General features: G+C 45.1%; 1 protein-coding gene across 3 annotated transcripts in view; it reads left to right on the top strand.

Moving 5' to 3' along the window:
- HPSE2 (heparanase 2 (inactive)) overlaps positions 1 to 23361 on the top strand; it is a 676642-nt gene extending 653281 nt beyond the window's left edge. The window contains exons 11-13 of one of the 3 annotated variants that reach the window (XR_009696126.1): positions 1224 to 1370; positions 20789 to 21472; positions 23227 to 23319. Coding sequence is in view for 2 of the 3 variants with exons in the window: in XM_061162357.1 (XP_061018340.1) it covers positions 1224 to 1370; positions 20789 to 20954 (313 nt within the window). In the remaining variant the exon portion in view is untranslated. Of the gene's footprint in view, positions 1 to 1223; positions 1371 to 20788 lie in introns of all 3 variants that reach the window. The other 2 variants (XM_061162357.1, XM_061162356.1) reach the window with 2 other exon arrangements.
- Positions 23362 to 25751: the final 2390 nt, after the last annotated feature.

Raw genomic sequence — 25751 nt, 5'->3', positions numbered from 1 at the left:
GAATATGTGGAAATGGGTGCTCTCACGCATAGGTGATCAGAGCAAATTGATGCAAGCTTTCTAGATAATATCAGTATTGTCAAAATGTATTAGTCAGGATAGGTGAGGTTATGCTGTGATAACAAAGGACCTGCAAATCTCCATGGCTTTCACTAAGAAAATGTATTTCTCTTGCACACTACTCATCTGTCACGGCTCAGCTGTAGCTCTGCTCCATTATCATCCTCATTCCAGATCAATAGAGCAGCCTTAATCAAGAACATTGTCAGACTTCTGGCAGAGGGAAGAGACATGGCAAAATATGAACTGCTTACTAAAGCCTCTGCCCAGAGGTTTTAACATGTCCACCCACGTTGCATTGACCAACACCAATCATGTGATCACTCAAGGCTCAACAGAGCAGGGACAAAAAAATCTTCCCACAGGGAGGAGCCCACACTGAGAATGAAGCAGCAGATTTGATGAGGAATCATGCACTGCATTCCCTTTGCCCTAGTGTTTGCAACTTCCAGTACTTTATCTATCTGAAATAATCATAATGTCCAAAAAGTTTATGTAAATAAAGTTCTTCATCACATAATTTATAATAGCAAAAAAATCAAAAACAACTATGTCCCCAAAGGAGGAGGCTAGTTAAAAAAATTTCTACGAATGAAGAACTTAGCATTCTTTTGTAAGTAGAAGAATATATAATACAATAACATGGCAGCATGTTGAATATGTTCATGAACTAAAAAAAAAAAATGCTAACAATGTGATCCCAATTATGTAAAAACTGAGAAATATATATGTATGTGTCAAAGAACTCAGTAAATATTTGTCAAATTATTAAACTAAAAATACTGGAAGGTTGTCAACCAAAATGTTATCATATTTTAAAACACTTGGATTATGGGGGACTTTTCTTTTTCTTCTCTGTGTTTCTCTATATTTTTCCTTTTTTTCCCAGTCAGCCTTCCATATTCAGAAAAAGATACTTTGTTTTCTAGAATTATTGTAATATATTTAAGCAAAAACAAAAGGCCTATGGTGGGAAGTGGGTATCTTCTTTGCAGGAAACCACAGTAGCAAGGCCCTTCTGTCTTTCAAAGTCCAGGATGGCCAAGAATCATGAAGTAAATGCCCTTTCCTGGGGTAGTCCTGTTCTGTGCAGCCCATAAATGATTTAGAAGCATCTAACAGACCACTGTTTTCATCTTTCCCTCTCTCTCTCTGGATATCAGCCACAACTATGTTCGAGGGTCCATTACACTTTTTATCATCAACTTGCACCGATCAAGAAAGAAAATCAAACTGGCCGGGACTCTCAGGGACAAGCTCGTGCATCAGTATCTGCTGCAGCCCTATGGACAGGAGGGCCTGAAGTCCAAGTAAGTGCCAGCCCAGAAACAGCTTAGGAGGGAGTGCAGTAGGAGCTGGGTGTGGAGGGAGTTGGATGGCCACTTTGCTGAGGGCACCAAGGTTGCTGCTAATTCACTCAGGGACTGCTTACTCCCTTTAGCACCCTGGACAAGCCCTTCCCAGCCCCTCCAGGCTTGGGGTCCCCAACAATAAACTCAAATGATGGACTAAATATATCTCAACAAGGGCATTCTTGGAATCTGGACTAGAGGACTCTGCATTATGCCAGATGATCACATTGCAAGCTATTTAGAATGCTTGGTCCCTACCCAATAAAAGCTAATAGTGCCCCCAGCCATGTAACAACCAGAAACAGTGGTAGTTAAGAACCACGTCCCTTCCAGGGGTAGCATTCTGTACTACTATAACTAATAGTCAACATCTACAAATCTTGTGGAGTAGAGCACCTCTAAAGGATAGAGCACTGGACAAAAATCAGAAGTTCAGAGATCAGGAGTCAGTTCTAATAAATTAAAAATTTGGATTTAACTAAAAGATTTATTTGGGGTTAATTTGGATTAATTTTTAATTTAATAAAAAATAAATGTGAATAAAAACCTGGAGAAAGAAATAAAATACTGTAAGAAAAAATAAAAGCCAGTTCTGCCCCAACTTTATAACTTTGGGCACTTCTCCTCTCTGGAACTGTTTCCTTATCTATTCTGGGAGCTCGGTAGTCTCTTCAAACTCTGTAATTATATGATTCTGTGACACTCTCTACTGCCTTCAGTCTCACCTAGAGACTCTGGCCTCTACCAACAGAAAGCAGCTCTAGGCCACCCCATCCTGGAGGGAGGCCTCCCAGGACGGACGTGAGTGCTGTACAGACTGGGAGCGCTCCCCATTCCACTTTTACTGTTTACCAAGTTTAACAAAGCTGTAAACTTGGAGCAGGTGGCTTGGACTCCCACAGCTGCCCACAACTATTTGCGCTGTAATTGTTCGCCATTTCACTGCAACCTTGGTGGCGTGCATTTGGTTTCCAACTGTATGGGATGGGAGCAAAACACAATCTGGGAAGTCACTTACTGAGTCTCTTAGCCCACCCTGCATTTGTTATTTGCAGTCTTGGTTCACAGACTGGCTCTCTTCTCTGGCTGCATGTTCATTACTCTCAAGCCTAACCTATCCCAGCAGAACTCTCGAGTATTTCATCCCCTCTCTCCATTTCCCAGTGGTTCACAACTGGTGTGCTGAGTTTCTGGTCTTCATTCTAGGCAGAAGACGCTGTTCTGGTTCACTTAATAACCTGGGCAAATCCTTTAGTCCTAATCCCTAGGCCTCAGTTTTCTCATCTGCAAAATTCAAGAGTTATATATATGGTAAAGTCCGTTCCAGCTCTGAAATTCTCATCCTGGTCTGATCTTCTGAGGCCTGTGTGCTTAAATCTTGCACTGCCTCATGACCTGCAAAGTCACATCCGCAGACAGGTGACTCCACAACAGTGACTGTGATAGTTCAAGGTCCTTTAGAACCCAAGATGATTAGGAGCTGAGCCTGCCCCGTGTCCGGAAGACCACGTGTACCGCATGGAAGAAACTAACCAAAGGCCTTAGTCTAACAGGCTAAGGTGTCAATCCCTGCTCTGCCACTTGCTGGCTGTATGTCCTGAGGCAAGTTACTTGATCTCTGTGAGCCTCAGTTTCTTGAGCTGTAAAACTTTTTCTGTGGAGAGGAGCAAGTGAAGTCTTCTATATAAATTTCGTGACACATGGTAAATGCTGAGTAAATACTCATTGCCTTCCTTTTCCTCACCTCAGACCTCTAGCCAGTTGAGGATGAAGAGAAGAATAACTGCTCTAAGGATGTTCTTCAAAAGTGGTATCGTCTTAGACTTTTAAGATAATATGTGGATAAGACATTTGTTAAGATTATGATTAAAAAAGAAACACAAAACCATGAAACATGAAGAAATGATGGCAAGTGGCATCATTTTTACGAGCTTGTTTCTCCATCACCCAAGGGCACAAACCTCTAACCCTATTTGCCCAACTCTACATTCCTGCCTCCAGGATTACAGCTCTGATGTTTGAACTGCCCACATCCTGGCTTCTGTCCTGCTTCTGTCTTTAAAGTGACTGAAGTGACTCTCAGTGGCTACTGATATGCTGCATTCCCAGTTATGCTGTCTTGTGCCTCACCTTGTCATCATATTGTTGAGGAGCTATGTAATGGCTTTATTAGATTGTCAGAGAGGGACAGGAAAAAGAGAATTTCATTACACAGAGGTCCTGAAGAGGAATTTGGTAACATCAACTGAAATTAAATAGTAGTGTCATGCAACTGGAAGAGGAGGGAGTTGGAACCAGGAAGTCTGGCTATAAATACAGCTGCTACCATTTACCTGTGTGACCTCAGCTTGCTCACCTGTCAGACGAGGTTATTGTGAGAATCAAGTTAGAGCATATGGGTGAAATGAAGCCTTCTACAAATAAAAATTTCACACATCCATGCATACAGATACATATATAACCACAGACACTCACATGATTATACATATATTGTATTGAAGAGAGTTTGGGATTGAAAGTCTACAGAACTGGATTCCAGCCCTAATCCTGCCACTGCTTCACTGTGGGACTTTGGGCCCTTCACTCACGTCTCCAAGCAGGTTCCTCTTCCCGTGAGCTACTGCTCATTTAACTCCTCTCTGATTCTAGAGAGAACATGCTGCACCATCTCTGACTGTAGGCGGCCAGACAGGGACTGCTGTGTACATGCTCAGGACCCACACCCTACTGTCCTGCTCAGTAACTGCTAATAAGAGCAGGAGCCCTCCGTGGTTCTGGGATGTGGGTCTCACAGGAAAGGTGCCGTTTAATTGCAGCAAGCTCTGCAGGAAAGGATGAAAGGAAATGCTAGGAAGTGATTTCAGCTCTTTGGTGTCTCCTTCTCTGTTTTATAAGCCTCTGGGGCCAGATTCTGTGTTCTTGGCCTGCTGATTCCTGCTGTCGCCTGAAGCCATGTTAGTTCAGAGCAGGGATGGAAAGCTCTGGGAGCCTGTAGCTGCTCCTGTCGGTAGCAACCAGGAAAAGGATATAAAGCAAAGCAGTGTGCCAGTCAGGCTACCAGTGGGGCCTTCTGGCCTGGGGCTTTAGGAGCAGGGAGATACTGGCAAACTTTTTCAATTAGTAGAGAACATGGGGTAATTCTCCTTCTCTTGGAATTGCCATCAAGGCTGGAAGTAGTTCAGATATTTGAAAGCATAGTGGCATGTGAACTTGGGGCACTGGGACGTCAGGTATTCTATAGGTAACACCCTTGAGGCCACTCAAAATGTGTAGTCCAGGCATCCAGGTTCTTAGCGAAGGTTCCTGTTTCTCATCTCTGTGAGCAAAGTAGTCAAGAGACCCACCACTCAAATCTCAACTCTTTAGGTAAGAGATTTTTCTCACTCTAGGAACCAGACAAAAAGTGAGTGCCCTGTACCCTATGGGATAGAAGCAGGGAAACTTAGAAAACTGTGGTGTGGATCAGAAAAGGGTGTTCTGTGTTTGGAGTATATATTCTTCAAGGATGACTGAAGAAAATGGGGAGATTTGATTTAGATAAGAAAAATAAGGTAACTTGTGAGGACTTTCTTTGGATATTCAAAGGACTGCTGAGTGAAAGGAAACAGATTTGGCCGAGGATCCTCTAAAATGACAGAAAACCAGGGACTACAATTTAAAAAAGAAAGAGCTCACCGCAAAATGAGCTCATTTTTCAAAGGCTTGCCTGGTTTAACTGGGGACAAGAGAGGCTTCCTTAGGAGGTAGACTATTAATCAAAGAAAGAGCAACATGGCCATCTCAGGGGTGCTTTAAGATTCCTTACTCAGTGGGAGGTTGAGGTGAAAGATTACTGCTTCCCATCAAACTCTAAGATTCTATTATTCTCTTCCATTCCCCTCCCCTCAACTCCCACTTCACTTTTGGAGCCTATATGGTCACCAGGAGAGTAGCTTCTTCAAGCCATCAAAAAGGCCACACAAAGAAACGATGCTATGAGAGAAAGAGGTGGTAATACCAGGCCAGTTCTTTTCATAAAAATCTCCAGCTGCAGGTCCTTCCCCTGTCATTTTCACTGCTTTCTCATCTTTCTGAAGGAAGGATTAGCCATTATACCTAAGACAGTAATAGTTCCCCCGCTAGGTAAGTCTAACAGCACCTTTGGCGCAGCTCTACCATCCACTAGGGAATCTGCCCAATGCCTCATGTGATCACAAATCAATGAACATCATCCTCTAGGGAATCATCTCTCCCAAGACATAAATATCTCCAATGCCTTTCAATAAACAGGAAGGCAACATAAAGTTGGGCCAAAGAAGGCAAGTTGTATCAAAAAACAGGAGGACTCAAACCAGGACTCTGTAACAACCTAGAGGAAGTAGGAAGAGGTGGGAGGTGGGGGTAGTTTCAAGAGGGAGGGGACATATGTATACCTATGGCTGATTCATGTTGATGTTTGGCAGAAACCAACACAATTCTGTAAAGCAATTATCCTTCAATTAAAAAGTAAATTAATTAAAAAAACAACAACAACAGGAGGACTCACTTTGTAGGGGAAAGTCAAACCAGGAACAGGTGTTTGGTCAGATCCCAGCATTTTTCCCTATGTGTCATATTCAGTTCCATTTGAAGGGAGAATGATCCAAAAATTGGAAAAGAAGGAAACAACTTTCATCACTCTGGCTCTTCTATTCTGACACATTGATGCTAAGAAACCTGGGGTGGGATAACATTTTGAGGTGGTCTGGTTTACTCCCCTGCCCTCAGTCTGTGACTAGGACATCTGGACCAGAAGATGCCCTATGTCTAAAGACCCCTAGGAAAGGAGTGCCCACAGTTTCAATCCTGTCTGAACATTTAATTTTATAAGAACACTGGGGCCATCTGTGCCTGTGACTGGGACTTTATAGATAATAAACAGCACCATGAAGCATTTTAGAGTTGAAGAAACTGAATTTTAGGGCCTTAAGTGATTTACTGAAGAGTGACACAACTAGTAACTGATAGAGCTAGAAAGTACCTCGTGTCCAGTTCTCCTGAGTCAACTGTACTTTCTTCAACACTGCACTACCGCAAAAGTCAAGTAGTGTAAAATTATAATGATATTGACAAATATACATCATTTACAAATATATCTATTTGTATATAAATATACAAATATATATACATGTACATTGACTAGCCAATCTCTGTCATGACACTGAGGTCATTCCATCTTTGACTTATGAATATAATATATTATGTATTCATGATACATTATGAGTTGATTCGAAAAGTGTTTGGTGAGCCATCAGTTTTCTCTCCTTTAGGCTAACTCATCCCAGTTCCATTCACTTTTCTTCAAAAATCCTAACTTCAGATCCTCATCAAAAGTTCTTCTCTGAGCTGTTTTTAAGATTCCATTTCCAAGTCACAAAATTTTAGAGAAAACCATTTTTTTCTCAACTAGATGGAAGAATTCCTTCTGTTTCTTCTGTGCTCTTCTCAAACAAAGATTACTGAATACCAGGAGTGACTGTAAGTTGGCTGGATTTGAGGTCTCTAAAAATCACTCTCAGCTTATTGTATTCTGACCCAGAGCACACAGACACTGCCAGCTCTCCTAAACCTAATGGAGCCCCTCCTCAGAGGGAAAGAAGCTGTCAGAGGAGGCTTCCCAGGGAAATGAGAGTACCTGTCCTCATCCACTCATCAATTTGGTTGAGATCCTACTTGTGCCAGACATAGCTGTCTCTCTTCAGCACTCTAACTTGCAGTGGCAACTAATCTGGCTAAATTCTTAATGAATGTGGTCCCATAACTAATAAGAACTGAGGAAACCCAAGTAGACAAATTAGAGGGAAAGTCTGAATGTAAAGTTTAATGTGATATTTCAGAATGGATTGTCTCTTGATTGCCTTAATGCCAGGCCACGTCATCACCTGACCTTCAAGAGCTGTTTAATAGGGACATTTGAGGGGAAGGGATTAAAGTTCAGCTCTATTATTAGAAACAAAAAACTAACAGGAAGCAGACTGTGGTGGTGCCATGAGAGAGGTACAGAATATTTCTGCTTTGAGGCTAATAAGTTTCATGTTAAATGATTAAATTTCATACCTGCATAAGCCTCTCCTTCAGCTGCCATAATTTTTAAATGAAAGAATTTCGAGCCTCCTTTTATGAACCAAGAATCTTTTTGCCTATTCTGCGAAGAGATGAACATACTTTTTTTCCTTTTTCTACATACTGCAATTTTTTCCATCTCTCTGGGATATAACTTATGCTTTGATTTCACCCTCATTAAATCCTATATCAAAGGAAAACATTGGCATCTAACCGCATGCCTTTAGAGAGGTGTCATTTGATGTTAGCCAAACAGAGTGGTTCTGAAAATACTGAAGTAACTCCCAGGTGCTAAGACGTTAAGAATATCCTCATGTCCCTGTTGGAACAGACCACATTAAGATACTTCATCTCTAAATTCAGAGTTTGGCTAGTATGAAAAGTCCTAAGGGCTGAACTGGCCACCGCCAGACCCACCACAGTTAACAGGAAGCATCACATTTATTTTGGGACGTGGACAGATATGGCAAAAGGAGCTTTGTGAAAAACCTCACCTTTAAGAATTCTCACTCAGAAACAAAACACAAAAACCTGTTTTCTGGGACTGAAGGGCCATTACTCCATACATCTCAGCAGACTCAAGACGTCTAAGTGTTTAAGTACTAGACTGCTGATATTAGTTGGTACTTGGAAATTTTGAACACTGGTCGACCAAATGTACTCCCTGCAGGTTTCCATTATCTTCATTTGTCTGGAATCATTTAGTTTCTTCTTGAAATAAACTATTCTGTGAAAGTTCTGCTGTTATTAAAAGATGACTTTAGAAAGGGGAATTCTGAAAGTACTCAGAGTACCAATTCTATAGCATCCCTGACAAAAAGCCTATCAGTTTCTGCTTTATGATACACTTCATCTCATGAATTGAGTTGAAAATGAGTTGGCCCACTTTAGAACTAGACAAGTCTGATTATAGGAAAGATCTTCCTTCAGTTCAGTTCAGTCGCTCAGTCACGTCCGACTCTTTGCAACCCCATGAATCACAGCACGCCAGTCCTCCCTGTCCGTCACCAGCTCCTGGAGTCTACCCAAACCCATGTCCATCAAGTCAATAATGCCATCCAGCCATCTCATCCTCTGTCGTCCCCTTCTCCTCCTGCCCCCAATCCTTCCCAGCATTAGGGTCTTTTCCAATGAGTCAACTCTTCGCATGAGGTGACCAAAGTATTGGAGTTTCAACTTCAACATCAGTCCTTCCAATGAACACCCAGGACCAATCTCCTTTGCTTGTGACCAAAGCTCATTTTCTTTCCATTTCTACCTTGCTTTAGAAAAATTAAGCATAGTAAATCTATGTCATCCTTATAACAATTTTCCATTATGTCTTCCCTTAGAGTTCGAGTCTCTCAGCTTTTTAACCATTCCTCAATGCATGTGTCCCAATCACTACTGTCTGTTCACCTTGGAATCCATTGAGTTATAGAACCTCAGTGTGTTAGTCGCTCAGTCATGTCCAACTCTTTGCAACCCAGTGGACTGTAACCTGCCAGGATCCTCTGTCCATGGGATTCTCCAGGCAAGAAAACTGGAGTGGGTTGTCATTTCCTCCTCCATACAGAACCTTATGTCTTATAATTAACTGTTCAATTTTCTTACCTCATACAAGCTTAGTTGTAGAGGTCTGAAAAGTAGGAAATATGAACATTATATTATTATAATTTACCTCAGCAATGCAGAACAGTAATATTCTAAAATCTTTTCCAACTTCATAATGAATAGTATTATTTTAAGTTGTATTCTTTAAGGATTAGTAAGGTTAAAATTTTTGTGTCTATTACTATTTTCTTGCTCTTGTGAATTTTCTACATCCCGTTTACTTATTTTTCTATTGAACTGTTATCCATTTTATTAATGATTTGCACATTTTTTCTAACCATGTATATCATGTGTTAACATATCTTCTTCAGCGTTTTGTTATTTTTCCAACTACTTCATTTTTAAGGTATTATCTTGACATGCAGAAGGTTCCCTTTTTATATAGTTAAATTTATCTTTTTCTTTTTGCTTCCTTCTGTTCCATTTATATGTTTATCTATTTATATTCCTGAAATCAGAAAAATATATATCTTTACCTTCTGTAGTTTCTTTTTTGTTTCATTTGTTATATTCATTTCTTTAATGCATTTGGAATTTGCTTTGATGGTTCTGTAAGAGGTAAGGAGCAACAATAGTGCTGTTGAAGCTAAGAGTATGTGAGGAAATCTGTTAACCTCTGCAGGGCTTCAGGTGCCAGTTTTAAAATGTCAGGGGAAAAAAAAAGAGGATAGAGACCTCTGTTTCCTGGAGGAAAAGGCCCTGCTGTTACAGATGGAACCACGTCGCCTGTAGCCCTTCTGAAAGGCCACTCAGAGGCCCTCGGGAAAACAGAGGAGACTCAGAGACAGGAGCACAGAGTGGTAAGAGAGACGCCTGGGGCTGGGGAGATTCATGAAATGGCTCTGAGTGAACAGAAAGGTAGTACTTCTAACCAGCAAAGTCCAAGCAGTGTTCCAGTTCAGGAAGTCTGAAACAGATGCTGCGAAAGTATAAATATAAATACACATGATATATGTAAGCCTCAGGGTCAGTCTGTAGAAAAAATAAAGAGAAGTAAATATACAGAGAAATAAGCCTTCCAAATTTTACTTAGTGAAAGCTTACTCATCAAAACAGAGGAGTTTGGATTCTTTTCACCCTTGTGCTCATTTGAGGGTGTTTGATGGCTCTTAAAGAGTTAGTAACTATAGCCAGTGGACACAGCATTATCTAAGTAAATCATTATATACATATCTGGAAAATACAGTGAGGGTACTGAATGATATATTTAACCCCCTTAATTCCTTCTACCTGAAGAGAGCTTGAGCCCACTCTTGGTCTGTGTGGAGTTCTCTGTGACACAGTCCAAGACCTGAGAGAAATCTAAATGACTTTAGAGACTTTGTCCTTCAAGCAGAGCAGTTTTTCTTTTCAGTGCTAAAGAAATGCAGTTTGTTATCTGTGCAAATGCTCCATCGGCTTTGGTCCTGAATTCCTGCTGTAAAGTCACACACGCATTTCCCTGGTCCATGCTGCGGAGCACGTTCATCCCACCAGAGAACTCACTACAGGGAAGACATTCAAATGAGGCTGTTCCGCAGAAATAGCAAAAGTGCCCACTTCAGACTATTCAACAAGAAATTTGCCTTTGAAAAGTTCACATCTTTGTTTTAGTTTTTAAAATGAGGCCTCTTACATGGTACTCCAAAAGAGTAAGAAAAGATCTGTTTATTCAAAATAAATTCAGAATGTAATGGTTAGAAAGCTATTTGATTCCCTGCCCCCCGCCAAACCCTGCCCCAGCTGGAAACATATTCCCACTGTTTCTTCATCAGCTCCTGCTGCTCAACCATGGCTGCGCTTTGAATTACCTGGGGAGCTTTAAAAACCCCAGTGCCCAAGCCGTCCCCAAGACCAATTAAACCAAAGTCTCTGGGCTGGGACCCAGACACCAGTATTTTTTTAAAGCTCCCAAGTTAATTCAAATATGTGGCCAAAGTTGAGAACTATTGTCCCTCTAGAAAATGCTGGAACAAGATTCCAACTGATTTGCATCTTTGATTTCACCCAGATTCTATTCTTCATTCAGGCACTAAGCCATTTTGCCAAAGGTGTGAACATGCCAGGAGGCCCTGGGAGCTTTCTATGACTAAGTGGAAAGATGTGTACGGCTCCCAAAGGTTTTACTGTTTGTTTTAACTCCTAGATTAGTAGTGTACAGATCACTGTGCAGATTAGAGGATTATAAAATGCTTTTATATTTTACAGTGACTTGACATCTTAAACCAAGATGCTTAGGAATCCAGTGTCTTCACTGTTGTTTTCTGAGAGATTTCATTTGTTCTCAGCTCCAGAACACATCTTCTTCCAGATCATTCCCAGCATCTGGAATCTCTCCACATAGCTGACTATCAATACTGTGGTGTCCCCACCCCAGCTCCACTCACGTGGGCACCCTCGTTGCAGGCAGAGATTTCCACTCTGTTCCGGATGACCCAAATGAAATCCTGGTGGATGAGCACTTCAGAGCAAAGCTAACATGTTTCTGAGCACTTGGTTCTACACTGAGGGGCAGGGAAGCGGAATACATAGGCAGTTCTGGTGGGCAGAGAAGTAAAGGTCCTTGTCTTCTCCTTTCTCCTCATCTTCCAGAGGCTCTGATTTAGGTGATAGACAAACATAAGCCTCAAGGAACTGAAAAGTCCTAAGCTACCTCATCCCTATGGCAGGACCAGGGCCTTGAGTCAGCATTTCTTTGGCTGCCAAGCATCAGGAGTCCACAACAGGATCTGGTTCATTCCAGACAAGGGGCTGGAGCACCAAGCTGTGGACCAGTTACCAAACACCAGCAAACACTTGGCAGCCTACATCTTCCCCAATGACCTTCTCAAGAATGACTCAGAGTCACCACACTCCTTGCACACTGACGTCCATGGGCCCTGGAGCAGAACACGTGCCACCTGAGACATCTTATTTTTCCCTTTTGAGGGTACGCCAGTGCACCTCATGCGCACTGAGGGAACACTGTCAAAATCTGATAAAACCGAGGTATTTATCCCGTTGGTTTAATATATTTGAATAGGTATCCAGGAAGCCGTGACTTTACAGTGTTGCTGTTGTTGTTGTCTAGTCACTAAGCTGTGTCCGACTCTCTGTGACTCCATGAGTCACAGAGACAGACTGCCAGGCTCCTCTGTCCATGGGATTTCCCAGGCAAGAATACTGGAGTGGGTTGCCATTTCCTTCTCCAAGGGATCTTCCCAACCCAGGGATTGAACCCACGTCTCCTTCTAGTGTTTGTGGCTCAGATGGTAAAACATCTGCCTGCAATGCAGGAGACCCGGGTTCGATCCCTAGGTCAGGAAGATACCCTGGAGAAGGAAACGGCAACCCACTCCAGTACTCCTGCCTGGAAAATTCCATGGATGGAGGATCTTGGTGCGATACAGTCCATGGGGTTGCAGAGTCAGACACGACTGAGTGACTTCACTTTCACTCTCCTGCTTGGAAGGCAGATTCTTTACCCCTGTGCCACCTGGGAAGCCCCCATGGTTTTTGTAGCTGGTTTCTCTCGTGGTTTGAGTGTGATATACCTATGATGTGGAGCTCTGAGATGGTCGCAAAATCAAACTTTCTTCCCGAAGTGCCCCCAAATGACTCCTTCTCATCTGATGGAAATGAACACTATCAGTATAAATCCAAGTTCCTTAGCTAGACTCTCATCTTCTCTGCCAAGTATGCTAAGTCATTTTAAACCACTAGAAGCAGATGGTAGGATCCCATGATGGTTTAGACCATTATTACACAGACTTGGATAAAACACAGATCAAATCATGACCCCCAAACCTAACTGCCAACAGGAAAAGCTTATATCCCTGACAACCTGCCTATAAAATCCTCAGCTCTGCTTGCATAAAGGAATCCGAGTGTTTTCCCTGTTCAGCGATATAAGAAGTTAGATCAACATTTCTCATTTCAATATGCTCTCAAAGAGTAGGACATAGGGAAAGTAATCTTATCAACATTAAACTGTTTAAGTGGCCAGGAATTTCATATATGATGAGGGCTTTTCGAGGGGTAAGGGGAACAGGAAGCATTCACCCCCATTTTTCACTTAGTCTCCTCTCTTTAACAACATCAGAGGAAGGGACTGGAGTGTCCAAGCAGCCACATGAGAATAGAGAGGCTGACTGAGTGGAACTGGACAAGAATTCATTTAAACTACTATCCTGGGCAAGAAGGCACTGAACCACGTGCCACTGAAGATTAAAAAAAAAAGAACAATTAGTTTAGCAGGTGAAATGACCGCAGCACAGAAAATAAATTTGAGATGTTGCATACTGAAAAGAAGCTGCCAAAAACGTGCCCCTCTTCCAGCTGGGGCTCTCAGATTAGGTTGGGGTGGAGGAGGCCACATCCAAGGGGGCCTGGAAGGAACATCAGGCTTTTTGACAGTCTACCAGATTTCAGGCAGAGCAAAAAGCACATAAGTCACCCTTGGGAGGAAATCATCTTCCCTGTGACCCCTGAGGAGTAGGCGCTCTCAGAGAGGGTCATGAGCATCCTGCTGCCTTTGCTCCAGCTGGGCAAGTGGGGACCAGGAGACACTAGGCTGCTGCAGCCACTTGTGAGCAGTCCTCCTCAGCGGGTAGCCTCTCACGGCCATTTCAAAGGAACCTCCCTCCTGTCTAAGCTACTCCAGATGCACAGCCTCTCCCGGAGAAGCAGGGGCACGGAGCGGAGCAAGGCCCCTTTGTCCTCAAACCCGGCCGAGCTCCCTCCCGGCTCTAACCTGCCCCTGACCTGGAGAAGGGCAGGGCAGCTGCACACACCAGCTTCCTAACTCAGCGAGGGGGCGTCCAAGGGCAGCGGGGCCTCGGGGCGGGGGGGTCTGTAAAGAGCACACAGGTGCGGCCGGCGGGAGGGCGGAGCGCCAGGACCCGGGCTGGAGAGCGGGGCGCCGGCAGCCCCGCACCTACGCGGACCTCTCCCTGCATGCCGGCGAGGAAGCCGCTCCCCCGGCAGGAATCGCTGCGGACTTCGCATGGTTCCTTAATATTAGCCACATGGCGGCACTGGGGGGTGGGGGGCGGTCAATGGACCGCAACGAAGTTTTTGCCGGGATTGGACTGATCCTGAGGTTTGTTGCTCCAAGAGGCCAAGCGCCGGGCCCGTCTCCGGGACTCCCCGGGACTGGAGAGCGGGCTGGAGGGGCAGAGGCAGGAGCTCCGCTGCCTGGGAGCCGCTGCGCGGGATCTCGGCACCGTTGTGAAGAGCAAGAGTGCCCTCTAGTGGCATGCGGGAGAGCACGCTGGCGCTAGAACTAGGAGGTTGTACGGGTTTTGCCCTCCAGGGTCCCCACCACCACTCAGATTCTTACACCTTCTCCTTTCTCTCCTCCTTCCTCCCTCTCTTCTGCTCCCTACTCCGTCTTTCCCCTCCTTCTCTCCCTGTCTCTCACTTAACAATCTAGAAACCCGAAACCAGAGTCAACTGTGACATTGCTAGACCTTCACGTGTCATGCTCAGAGTGTGAACTGTAACTCGAGTCTCTGTCCTCCCACCCTAGTGTCTTTTCCTTCCAGATTGTGATCATCTACCCACATATTTACATCTAGCCCTTCTTTTACTGAGCACCTACTGTGTGAATTGGTGAACGGGAGAGCGCAGGATGAGCAGGACCAACACAGGGTCTTCCTAACTAGGGGAGAGGCTGATAGGCAGTCAGCAATCCTGATACTGTGATGTGCGTGGAGACAGAGAAGTGCTCGGTGATCGGGAGTACTTTGCGGGTACCTGACCTGAAAGACAAGTAGGAGTTAGTAGGGAAAAGGAGGCTGGAAGCGGGGCGGGAGTACAGAGAAAGTTCCAGGCAAAATGACAACATGAACAAAAGCCCTGAGAGTAGAGTTTGTGACTGGAGGAAGCGTAACACATAATGAAAGGAGGGGGTGGATGGTCAGGAGCTTCAGTGGGCAGGAGCTCCAGGTTGCCTCTAAGGGCTGGGTAAGTAGGTAAATGGGCTCGCTTATGAGGTCTCGTAAGGCCCTTGGAGAATGTTCTAAGGCTAGCAGGAAATTACTGAACATTTAGACAGGTGAATATCATGATCATATTTCTACCTGTGCAGGATCACTGAATTTGGATTTAAACTCTGCTTCAAGCTAGCTATTAGACTGTGGGCAACCCACCTGAAAAGTATGGGAACTAGAAAGAATCTTAGGCTTCACCTAGTTTATCTTACAGACAGAGAAACCCAAGTTTAGAGAAAGCACATCACTTTCTTAAAGTGGTGGAGATGGAACTAGTTATCTCTGAGACCTTTCACCTCCCATTCAAGGCCCCAGATATACCAGCAGAAACCAGTCACTAGCTCCCCGGGCTGCTCCCGATAATACACAGGCTTCCCTTGCCTTTGCCCCTGCAAACGTCCACCCAGGGCCAGACCAACAAGTTATCTTCAAGACTGGCAGAGAACATGCTCACTAGACTTGCTTCCCTGAAACATCAGAAGAGCTGAAAGCTTACTTCAGTATCCACAGCTAGCAAGAACCTTAATGAGACCAGAGATTGCAGACAGGTGGTTGGGGGAGGATGTGACCCAGCCAAGGGGATCCCACAGAGACCCAGGGAGCAGAGGGCTTGACTCCAAATTGAGACACGGAATCCCATTTCAAATAGCATGCAGTGTAAAGAAAACAAGTTTAGGAATTGCAAAGCAACTCAGACTTTGAAAAAACAGATGGTGATAAAAAAAAAAAAAAAAAAAAAACGCAGTTGTCCTAATATTTGGATAATTTAAAAGCCCTCAGCAGCTAGGGAATTAAGAAAAATAGCTCCACGTAGGCTGGATCATTTAGCATCTGGTTTGAAAAGTCACAGGCTGGGAAAGAGGTCCCAGAATGTGATGAAAATATGATAAGAAAGGTTTTCAAAGAAAGAAACATGATCCTAGTGAGTGCCATGTGGAATTGGGGAACAACACAAATAGTAGAAACAGGTGTTAGGAGACCTGAATCCAAGACTAAGCTTAGCCACCTATTAGATGTGTGACCTTGCCCAGGCCGCCTAACCTCTCTGACCTCATCTCAACGGTGAAGTTAAAATAATAATAATACTTGCATATGTACCTCACTGGGCTCTTTAGCAGTCACAAGGGAGGCCAGATAGGACTGTGGTATAAGGCTGCAGGCACATCTCAGCTCCACCACTTAATGGCTGCATGACTTGGGTGAATCTTAGATCCCTCTAAATGTCGATGTCTTCATCTGCAGGGATGCTAACACCTGCCTCGGCTGGTAGTTGTGAGGACTTCATGCGATAGAGTAAATCACAGCATCTTGCCTTTGGCATAAACAGTGCTCAGTAATCAGTGATTTTTATCATTCACATGATATGTTTGCAAATTGTTCAGTGCATAAAAGTGAAAGATAATTGTGATATTTAGTGTGATATGACTTAACTGGGTAATAGGATAAATATTACAAAAAAAAAACATAAGCAGGAAAAATAGAATGGAAGTGGTATAGCAAACTGTCCATCATTATAATGAAGGAACTTTGTAAATAAGGATGTGTGAGGACTTAAAGTCTCACAAAATTAGCTCATGTTGGCTTAGCTAAGAGATGGTCATATAGATCTTTTTTAAGAATGAAAAGCCCTAGTGATGATCAATGGTCTGTGTCTGATCGGGATAAGGTATCTAGTGAGTGACTGTGAGAATCAGCGATAATTCAGGTCTTATCTAACATCTCCATAGCCATTGAGAGCAAGAGTAATTGGTACGTTAATGAAATCTGTAAAGACACTCAGCAAACCTCCAAGGGAGCCTCTTTGGAATTGGAGAAAATCAGCCCAGGAATACCAGAAATAATATGAAAGGGCCTCAAAAGTCCACTTGCTCATTCAGAAAATATCCCACCCCAGTTCTATGCCAAGAGCCTTGTTAGACACTGAGTATTCAGTGTGAAAAGCACCATTCCTTTCCTCACCAGCTCACAGCCCAGTGAGGGGTACAGGGGTAAGTCCTACCATTCAGTGAGGTGGTTGAGGGAAGTTTTGGGAACAAGAGAGCCCATAGTTGGGGCTGCTAACCCAGGGTTCAGAGAAGGTTCCCCCGGAGGGAACAACAAAAGAGCAGGCTTGGCAGGGACCCAGAACAGTTGACCCACAGAGGAGGAAGACTGACTGTGCTCCAGGTGGAGGGAGCACCACTCACAGTGACCCAGATCACACAGGGGCAAAAGGCATCCTCAAGTTCTGGGAATCCTTTGTGATGTCAACAGATGTCTATGGCCCTCCCACATTATATTAATTGTCCCTTTAATAATCTCTTGCTTGATAAAAGCACATGATGCCCCCTTCTTCCCAAAATACCTATTAGGAATTTGACAACAGTTTTAATTGAACTCATCCCTTATCCCAACAGTGTCTACAGGCATTTGCATTTGAAAAATATTTACTGTTCTTTTAAATGAACGCGTGTATTTTATTCCCAATAGGATCTACTGACATTTTCACTTGAGAAAGATCTACCTCATTTATGTACAAAGCTTAACTGTTTTTCATCAGGAACAGTCTGTTCATGCATACACTGATGATGTCCTTACAATAACTGCCAGCTCAGCCCAAACCCCCCAAGGTCTGTGATCTACAGTTAGCCCTGGAGTAAGGGGCAGCAGCAGCATCTGAAACTGGGGAGGTGGCCAGAGCTCGGCTTCATCATCCGGATTAAGGAAAGGGATGGCGTTGTTGGAGAGTTTGAAGCATGGACAGCCGCAGATGGCTTTCTCAGCAGTGTGGCCAGCATAGGGGATGAAGGCGAGGCCAGAGGCCAGAGACAGGTCACGGGGATGTTCTGAACTAAATAATAGCACTAAAGAAAGAGAAAGAAGCAGATTTGAAAAATATTAAAAGGTAGAATTGGTTGGATTTAGCAACTTCCCAGGTGGCTCAATGGTAAAGAATCCTCCTGCAATGCTAGAGACACAGGTGATGCAGGTTTGATCCCGGGGTCGGGAAGATCCCCTGGAGGAGGGAATGGCAACCCACTCCAGTGTTCTTGCCTGGAAAATTCCATGGACAGAGGAAGCTGGTGGGTTATAGTTCATAAGGTTGCAAAGAGTATAACACAACTTAGCAACGGAGCATGCATGCAGCAACTCCAGACCTGAGACCTGGAAGAGAAGACCCAGATGACTCTCAGCTTTCTGGCTTAGGTAATCCGATAGATGGTAGGACCAGCCCAGAGATTACAAAGTCAGAGATTTGAGGCGATCTTGATTTTGGACTCAATGACTTTTGAAGTTCCTTTGGGACAGTTAAGCAGAGATATGTAAATCCGAAGAAAGATGCAGGCTTCAGATACAGATTTGGATAGCATCATTGTGCAGATAGTAATTCAAGTCCTGTGTGTGGGTAACAGTATCCAGTGGAAATATGTAGTATGGAAAGCAGAGAGGTCCAAGGACCAAGCGCCAGGAACCCCAGCATCTGAGAGGCAGGTGTAAGGGAATAGTCCCCCTGAAAAGGAAATGACATGCAAAAATGAAGGAGAGAAACAGGAAGAGGGAGACACACAGACAGACGGGCTGCTACCGTGAGAGCCAAGTGAAGAGAGTTTTAGGAGAGGAGCCGTGAAACTCGCCATGTCACCGTACAAGGACCAAAAAGTTCACCTGCCCGGCATGACAATGAAAAGAATAACAACAGAAAACACTGTCTCCCACTTAATGGCTCACTATGCTTTCAAAGCCCTTTGACATTTATATTTCATTTCAATTCGTTCTACAGCCCATATAGCCTGTCTTCTCACAGATGCAAAACCGCAGGAAATGTGATGAAGAGATTTGCCACCGCCATCTAGGAAGTTAGTGGTCGGCTCCTGGAGTTAGAGATCAGTCCAGAATCTAGGTCATGCTCCCTGGTTCTGCTCACACCTGAGTCAGCTTTTTAACCAACCAATAAACCTGGTGGCTCATACAGTAAAGAATACGCTGTCTTCACCAGAGAGGGTTATAGAAAGTTCTTGCATTCTGATGAGGTCAACACTGCCCTTTATATCTCGATTCTCACACCCCTGCATCTTCCAGATGCAAGCCTGGCTCTCCATGCAGGAGATCCCTGTTTGTTCATTCATTCCTCAGTCATACCAACAAGAGGCGGGGCTGCCCCTGGCCCATCAGATCTGGACCAGGCCGGAACTGGTCCATATCAGGCTGGGCCTGGAGCTGCCACTCTGCCCAGCTCTTCCTGGGAGCAGTTTACATTGCACTTACGTCAGGGAGTTCACGGCTCTACTGAGCGGGGGGGTCTGATCATGAACCTCTAAACCCATCTGTTGTTCAGAGCACAGAAGGAATGCTAAACCAAGACCTCGTATCAGTTTCTACAGTTTTACTCTCTTCACAGCTCAGATGAAACCACTGCAATGTCACCACACTAGAGGCTGGGCAAGGCCCAAAGACAGTCGACACTATCATGTTGATTTTCTAAAAGTCACTTGCAGCCTTTATTTACAGCTAGTGGCCTGGTTCTGGCCTTTTCTACTTACCCAAAGAGCTGAGCTTTAGTCTGGGTGTGTGGCTTCCCAAGTCACATCAGAAACAGCTGGGAGCTTGTCTGGATTCTGTACCACAGACCCCAGATGGGTGATGAGCCATCTCCCTTTGCTGTCTAAGTCCTTCTCAGGGCCGAAGATGGCTGACACACAGGAGGGATGAAAGCAAACAGGATAGGTGAACTGGGGTCACAGTGCCTGCTTTATCACTTACTTCATGGTGTCCCTAAAGTGGAAACATCTTTTAAATATTAGACATGGAAACTCACGCTCAGAGTAGAGGAAGGTAGGTGGTTACATAGCCACTGTCCTCCTTTAGAACTGCCGGAGACAAGTGGCACAATGTCAGTTCTCTCATCTCTCAAGTAAACTAATGAAGATGCAGTTAAATAGGAACTTCTGAAGCCATCTTCAGCCTGTGTGTTATTTGACACTTCAGGTAGAAAAGTCCAGTTCAGTTCAGTTCAGTTCAATTGCTCAGTTGTGTCCAACTCTTTCCGACCCCATTGACTGCATGCAGCATGCCAGGCTTCCCCGTCCATCACCAACTCCCGGAGTTTACTCAAACTCATGTCCATTGAGTCGGTGATGCCATCCAACCATCTCATACTCTGTCATCCCCTTCTCCTCCCACCTTCAATCTTTCCCAGCATCAGGGTCTTTTCAAATGAGTCAGCTCTTCGCATCAGGTGGCCAAAGTACTGGAGTTTCAGCTTCAGCATCAGTTCTTCCAATGAATATTCAGGACTGATTTCTTTTAGGATAGGTTGGTTAGATCTCCTTGCAGTCCAAGAGATTCTCAAGAGACTTCTTCAACACCACCAACTGGACTGCTATTGTGGTTTTAAAACAATAGGCACCAGACACTTCCTCTTCTGCCTCAGAGACTTTTTATTTGCCTGAATAAATGATGCGTCTCTGGAACTGGACTACCTGTGTTCAAATCCTGGCTCCCAGGACTACAAGCTGTATAGCCTTGGGCAAGTCACTTAACCACACTAGGGGGAATGGGACAGGGACCATCTCTTCCTCAGAGCATTGCTGGGGTGTTCGCGTGCGTTGTGTGAGTGAAGCACCAGCTGAGATGCTGGGCAGAGCTGGTGTCAGTGAGTAGTCACTAGCGGGGCACGGTCAGCGGACAGGGGCAAGTTGAGGCTGCCAGGCTCCGCTGCCATGGCTTCCTTTCAAGGCATAACAAGTCCTGTGCTGTCTCTCCTCCCCGTAGGTCAGTGCAGCTGAACGGCCAGCCCCTGGTGATGGTGGACGATGGGACCCTCCCAGAACTGAAGCCCCGCCCCCTGCGGGCCGGCCGGACATTGGTCATCCCTCCAGTCACCATGGGCTTTTATGTGGTCAAGAACGTCAACGCTTTGGCCTGCCGCTACCGATAAATCCCCTTACACTCGCAAGTCACCAGCAGGCCTGCCAGACTACTTTCCACTCTTCTGCCCTAATGGTATCAGTATTTTTTCAGGCATCTTCTGAGCAACCAACCAGTCTCTGCCAGCCCATCCTGCTGGAATCAACACTGGCACACTCTCCAAAGAGACAAATACCCTAGCATGAGCTTAGCCTAGGTAGGTCACTCCCGCCCCAAGGGAAGAGGTGGACATCAGCGGTACCTGTGTTAGCACGAAGGCGTGTGTAAAGCTGTGTGCAGCCTTGTACATGCACCATGAGAACAAGCCGACGGTGCATGCCCAGAACAGATACAACAGCTCCCCACATCCTGCTCACATAGCAGTGTAACTACAGACCTTGGCCTGTGGCTGCTGCCCTCAGCAGATGAGGAAGGAGAAAACCCTGTGGACCTTCGGCAGCCCAGTCCTGCCTAACTCCTTTCCTTTGTCTGTTCCCTGCTGTTGCCTTGGGTTTCATGTCACCTCTCCTCCCGTAGGGGAGCAAGCGGGTGAGTCCGTGCTGGCCTGCTGGGCGAGCTGTTTATGTAATTTCCTGGCTGATGTATGAGTGTGTGCATCTGGGTTTCTGACAGTGGCATCAATCACTAGCTATTCCTCTGGGAAGCGGGTGCTTCTAAAGTAAAATTGCAATCATACTCCAGATTTTGTAAGAAGGTTCTATTCCTTTGTGAATCCAGATTCCCCCAGGGTTAGGACGGGAGTCAGGTAACAGTATTCATTGAGTGGAGAGCAATGTATTAGGCACCACGGAAAGCAATCATCATCTGTCATGTGGCTGCGAGGGAGAGTTTTAGAAAGAGAAAGCACACCCATCCACCAAACACAGACACAGACACAGACACACACACACACACACACACACACATATCCCCCAACTGAGCAAAGAAAATAGTTAGACCTATCTCAACTTTGAGAGAATATTAAGGGCTTGATAGGGTAAGCCCTTAATGGTTTGGTTGACCAAAACCATCTTTAAAAAAGGTACAAATCAAAGGTCATCAGAGCTGTAAGACATAACTGAATCTAACAACTTTCCACTGCTTCCCAAGTAGCTGTGTGCTCTCAAAGGCTTGTATTAGGCAGAAAACTAATGTGCTCATAAAAGATGACCAGGTCCATGCTCTTCAAGACCAGCTTATCTGAGCACTGAAAAACACTTTCAGGTCACCATGTTGGGGAAGGGAGATCTGGAGGCTGAGGTCTGGTGGGAAAACTGTGGAGGAACGGGAGATGGAAGATCCTCTGGGTTGGGCATTGGGGAGTGGAGTGGTTTAAATTTCACGATGAGGACCTTCTGTATGGTTCAAGAAGTCTGTGTGGGTCTTTGCAAACAAGTTACAACTGAAATGATTTTCTTTTCTGTGGATGTGATTTTCTTTTGCAGGATAAATGACACAAAGGATTTTTTTTAAGGAGGAGGTATTAGACAATGTTATAGGATTCCAATAGAGAGAGATACAACTTCTGCTGATGTGGAAGGATAGAAATTGAGGAGGGGGCAAGGTGGCTGAGGCCAGAGGTTGCAGAAACTGCCTGAGGAAGAGTTAAGGAGCAGGGCCAAGTCTTCAGAGTGAATGATTAAGGAAGATTAGACAAGAGAGGAGGAAGCAGACTCTCAGCGTGGAGAGCTGGAAATTGGGAGAGGGAGTGGAATTAGTTTCAACAAGCTTATTGTTAGGTAAGGAGGAACAGCACCAGGAGGTGTGAAGTGGGAAAGGGGAGACCGAGGACCAGGCTGGACCCGGTCAGGGCTGGTGGTGGCTGAGTGGTAGCTCAGGGCATCCCACTGATGCTTCAGATGTGGGAGCAGGAGAGAGAGAAGTCCCAACACTGGGGGTAGAAAGGCAGGGAAGAAGCAGCCAAGAAAAGTGAAGAAAAAGGAAAAGAGGAGTAAGAGACAAAGAGGTTGTTTCCCCCAGTTTAAAAAACTTGGTGCAAATATCACAGTCTTTTCTTTAATATATACTGGTGCAGGTACAGCTGCAAGCCCTCATAATAACAGGAGTGACCAGAGGTCCCTGTGGGCCAGCCCTGAGCTAGCTTGCTTTACTAACATAGCAGCCCTTCAGGGAGATACTATTCATATCTCCACTTTTCCTGTGAGGCCTGGAGTGGGCCTGTAGCTGCCCAGGGTCACCCAGGGAATGGGTTGCTGTGCTCAGAATAGTCCAGAGCCTGTTCATTTAAGCACCCAGCTCAGTGGCTGCCTGATTCACAGACTTACCTCTTTCCCTTTTCATAGGTTCCACTAAATCAATACAGCCAGGACCTCTGAAGCTCCACTCAGACACGCTTTCTGTAAATAAGTGTTGATTTTTCACTAAGACTCTAAATGTTGCAGGATACAGGCAGTCTCTGCTTATTTTGTCTTTATATATTAAATATTGCTCCTAAATTTTGGTTTGGGTTTTTTTCTTCTTTTTTAATTAATAAAAAGGGAGGAGGGAATCAACAGAGTTTATCTTTGGAGTCCTGCAATGCTAACTTTGCAACTGCCTCCTGGAAGAAGTATTTGCATAGTTCAAAATATACCAAGAAACTCACTATAACATCACATTCCATAGGGATTTTAGTGCAGGGCATCTGTCCTGGCTTTCTCATTTAGGAGTGAAGGGTAATTACTAAATCACTAGGGAGCCTCCTAATAAGGGATTTTCCTACTACACTCACCACAAAAGATGGATTGTGGCAGAACTCAGCATCACCCTGCACATTGACAGCTTGCACCCAGCTTGCCAGGCTGGGCCTGAGGACAAAAGAGCTCATCTACCAGCTTCCTCCCATCATTTTTTTCCTTCCCAAACAAGACATGGCCAAGACAGTCTTTTAAGACTTAAGAGCCGTTTTATTTTAAACCAAAGAATGGGCTTGCACAAATGCTTATTAGAAAGCATAATAATGTATAATGAGAAGTTTGTGCCTTTTGCTGAGATAATTTTCCGCCCCCCTCTCCTGCCTCTAGGAATGATTTTCTTTCTCCTTTCTTATCACAAAGGCTCAGAACAAATTCTCATTGTTCCTTGAAGAGAAAGTCTCAATTCTTCTAGTGCCCTGAAAAAGCTGCAAGTGTGCGATATTAATGTTATTTCCAGCTGGAGACAAGCTGGAGAACACCAGACCTGCGCTCCTGTGAGCCTGTGCCCGGGACCCCCAGAACCGCCAATCCCGAGGCCCGCTCGCCCTCTGTAGCCCTAGCCCCCGCCCCCAGTGAAAGCAGTCCCTGGGCAGATGAGCCCCAGCCTTGCACCCTCCAACATGGCAGAGGGTGTCGGCAGGTTCTGCCTGAGAGGCCTCCCCCACTCTGGCTCTCAACAGCAAGGACCCTCAGCAGTGGGGAGGATCCCCCAGGCCTATGAACTGCTGAGCGGCCATGGGGGCCGGGCCAGCCCAGCACTTGCACGTTCACCCTGCTACCTGTACCCAAGGCCCCTGTATGTGGGCTGGATGCAGCTGCAGGATTCACTTTGGAGACACAGTGAGAGCAGCTTCACATTGGTAAACAAAATGGAAAGTGTTTCATCTCTGCAAAAGCCAAGGCAAACCAGGTGTGTCACTCTGACCATAAAAACAATGGGACACAGAAAGACTCTAAACTTTTGAATTATCAATAGAGCAAACAAAAATAATAAAGCTGTGTATTGGAGAAGGCAAGGGAAGAGGGGGTGTAAACACGTCCCTGTCTCCAACCTCAGCACCACTGCCCACTGCTCTTTTCCACTACCTTCTATCCAGTTCCACAGCCTCACCTCTGCCAGCCACTCTATCTCCTATCCAGAGCCCAGGGAAATCCACTGTACTGAAAGGGAATTACATTTTGATAGTAGAATAGTCCACACGGTCTTTTCTTAAGAATTACCAGAATTACAAGTAAGAAGGTAAGGAATACTCAAAGAGAGGCAGTTATTATAAAGCTCAAGAGTATTAAAATCACTGCCTCTGAGTTCCACTAGCAGTCTCTGTAACTGCTATGCCCACTCCTGGTGGTGGTGACTAGTTAGGGTGTTTGGAAGGACCAGAGTGGCATAACTAGGACTTGAACCCAGATCGGTCAGAGTCCAAATTCTGCTCTCATTGTACTCTGCTCACTCTTGCTGGACTGGCTGTGGCCAACTTCCTCTCAAAAGGAAGTTTTTTTTCCTCTGCTGCCCACAGCTAGCTCTCTTAAGGTCCTTTGTGTGTCCACTCAGAACACTGGTGGTGCCTTCGCCCAGGAGAGTCGATCTCGGGGCGTGGAGGAACTGACCAGTAGCTCTGCTGAGTGGCGAGTTGAAGTGTGACCAACCTTGGATGTAGAATTTTGAATCCAGGCTCACCTTGGCCCTCCCGATGTGCTCCTCTTCTGTCTTTTCTGGAGAACAATTTAAAGGGCCATTTCTGCCACTGCTACCCACCGCAGGTGATGGCTTGGCATACTGAAGTCATGGAGGTAAGTGGCAGAGCTAGTCAGCACCTACACAGGTACTGCCTCAGCACTGCTCCTCCCCACCACCCAGAGCTTTGGAAGTTTCTCTTCACCTTCCCAGACTAAATAATAAATGCAGTAACTATAGCCCTCGGAGCAGTATTTGCAAATATCACTGTAAAACAAAAAAAGCCAAAATACACCAAACCAGCTGCTCTGGCATCCACTTCCTTCTAAACACCAGAGTAGCCCCAGGAGCCCAGGAAGCATTAGGGAGGAGCTGAGCAAGTTTCACAGGACTTGTTCGAGGGTGCATCCCACTGTCCTTTGCATCCAGCAGAGAAATGGGCCTCTGTACAGACCAC

Source organism: Dama dama, chromosome 15 (genome assembly GCF_033118175.1).
Source record: "Dama dama isolate Ldn47 chromosome 15, ASM3311817v1, whole genome shotgun sequence".
Classification (NCBI taxonomy): domain Eukaryota; kingdom Metazoa; phylum Chordata; class Mammalia; order Artiodactyla; family Cervidae; genus Dama; species Dama dama.
Note: the sequence above shows the minus strand (reverse complement) of the source record. Positions and strands in the feature narration are given on the sequence as shown.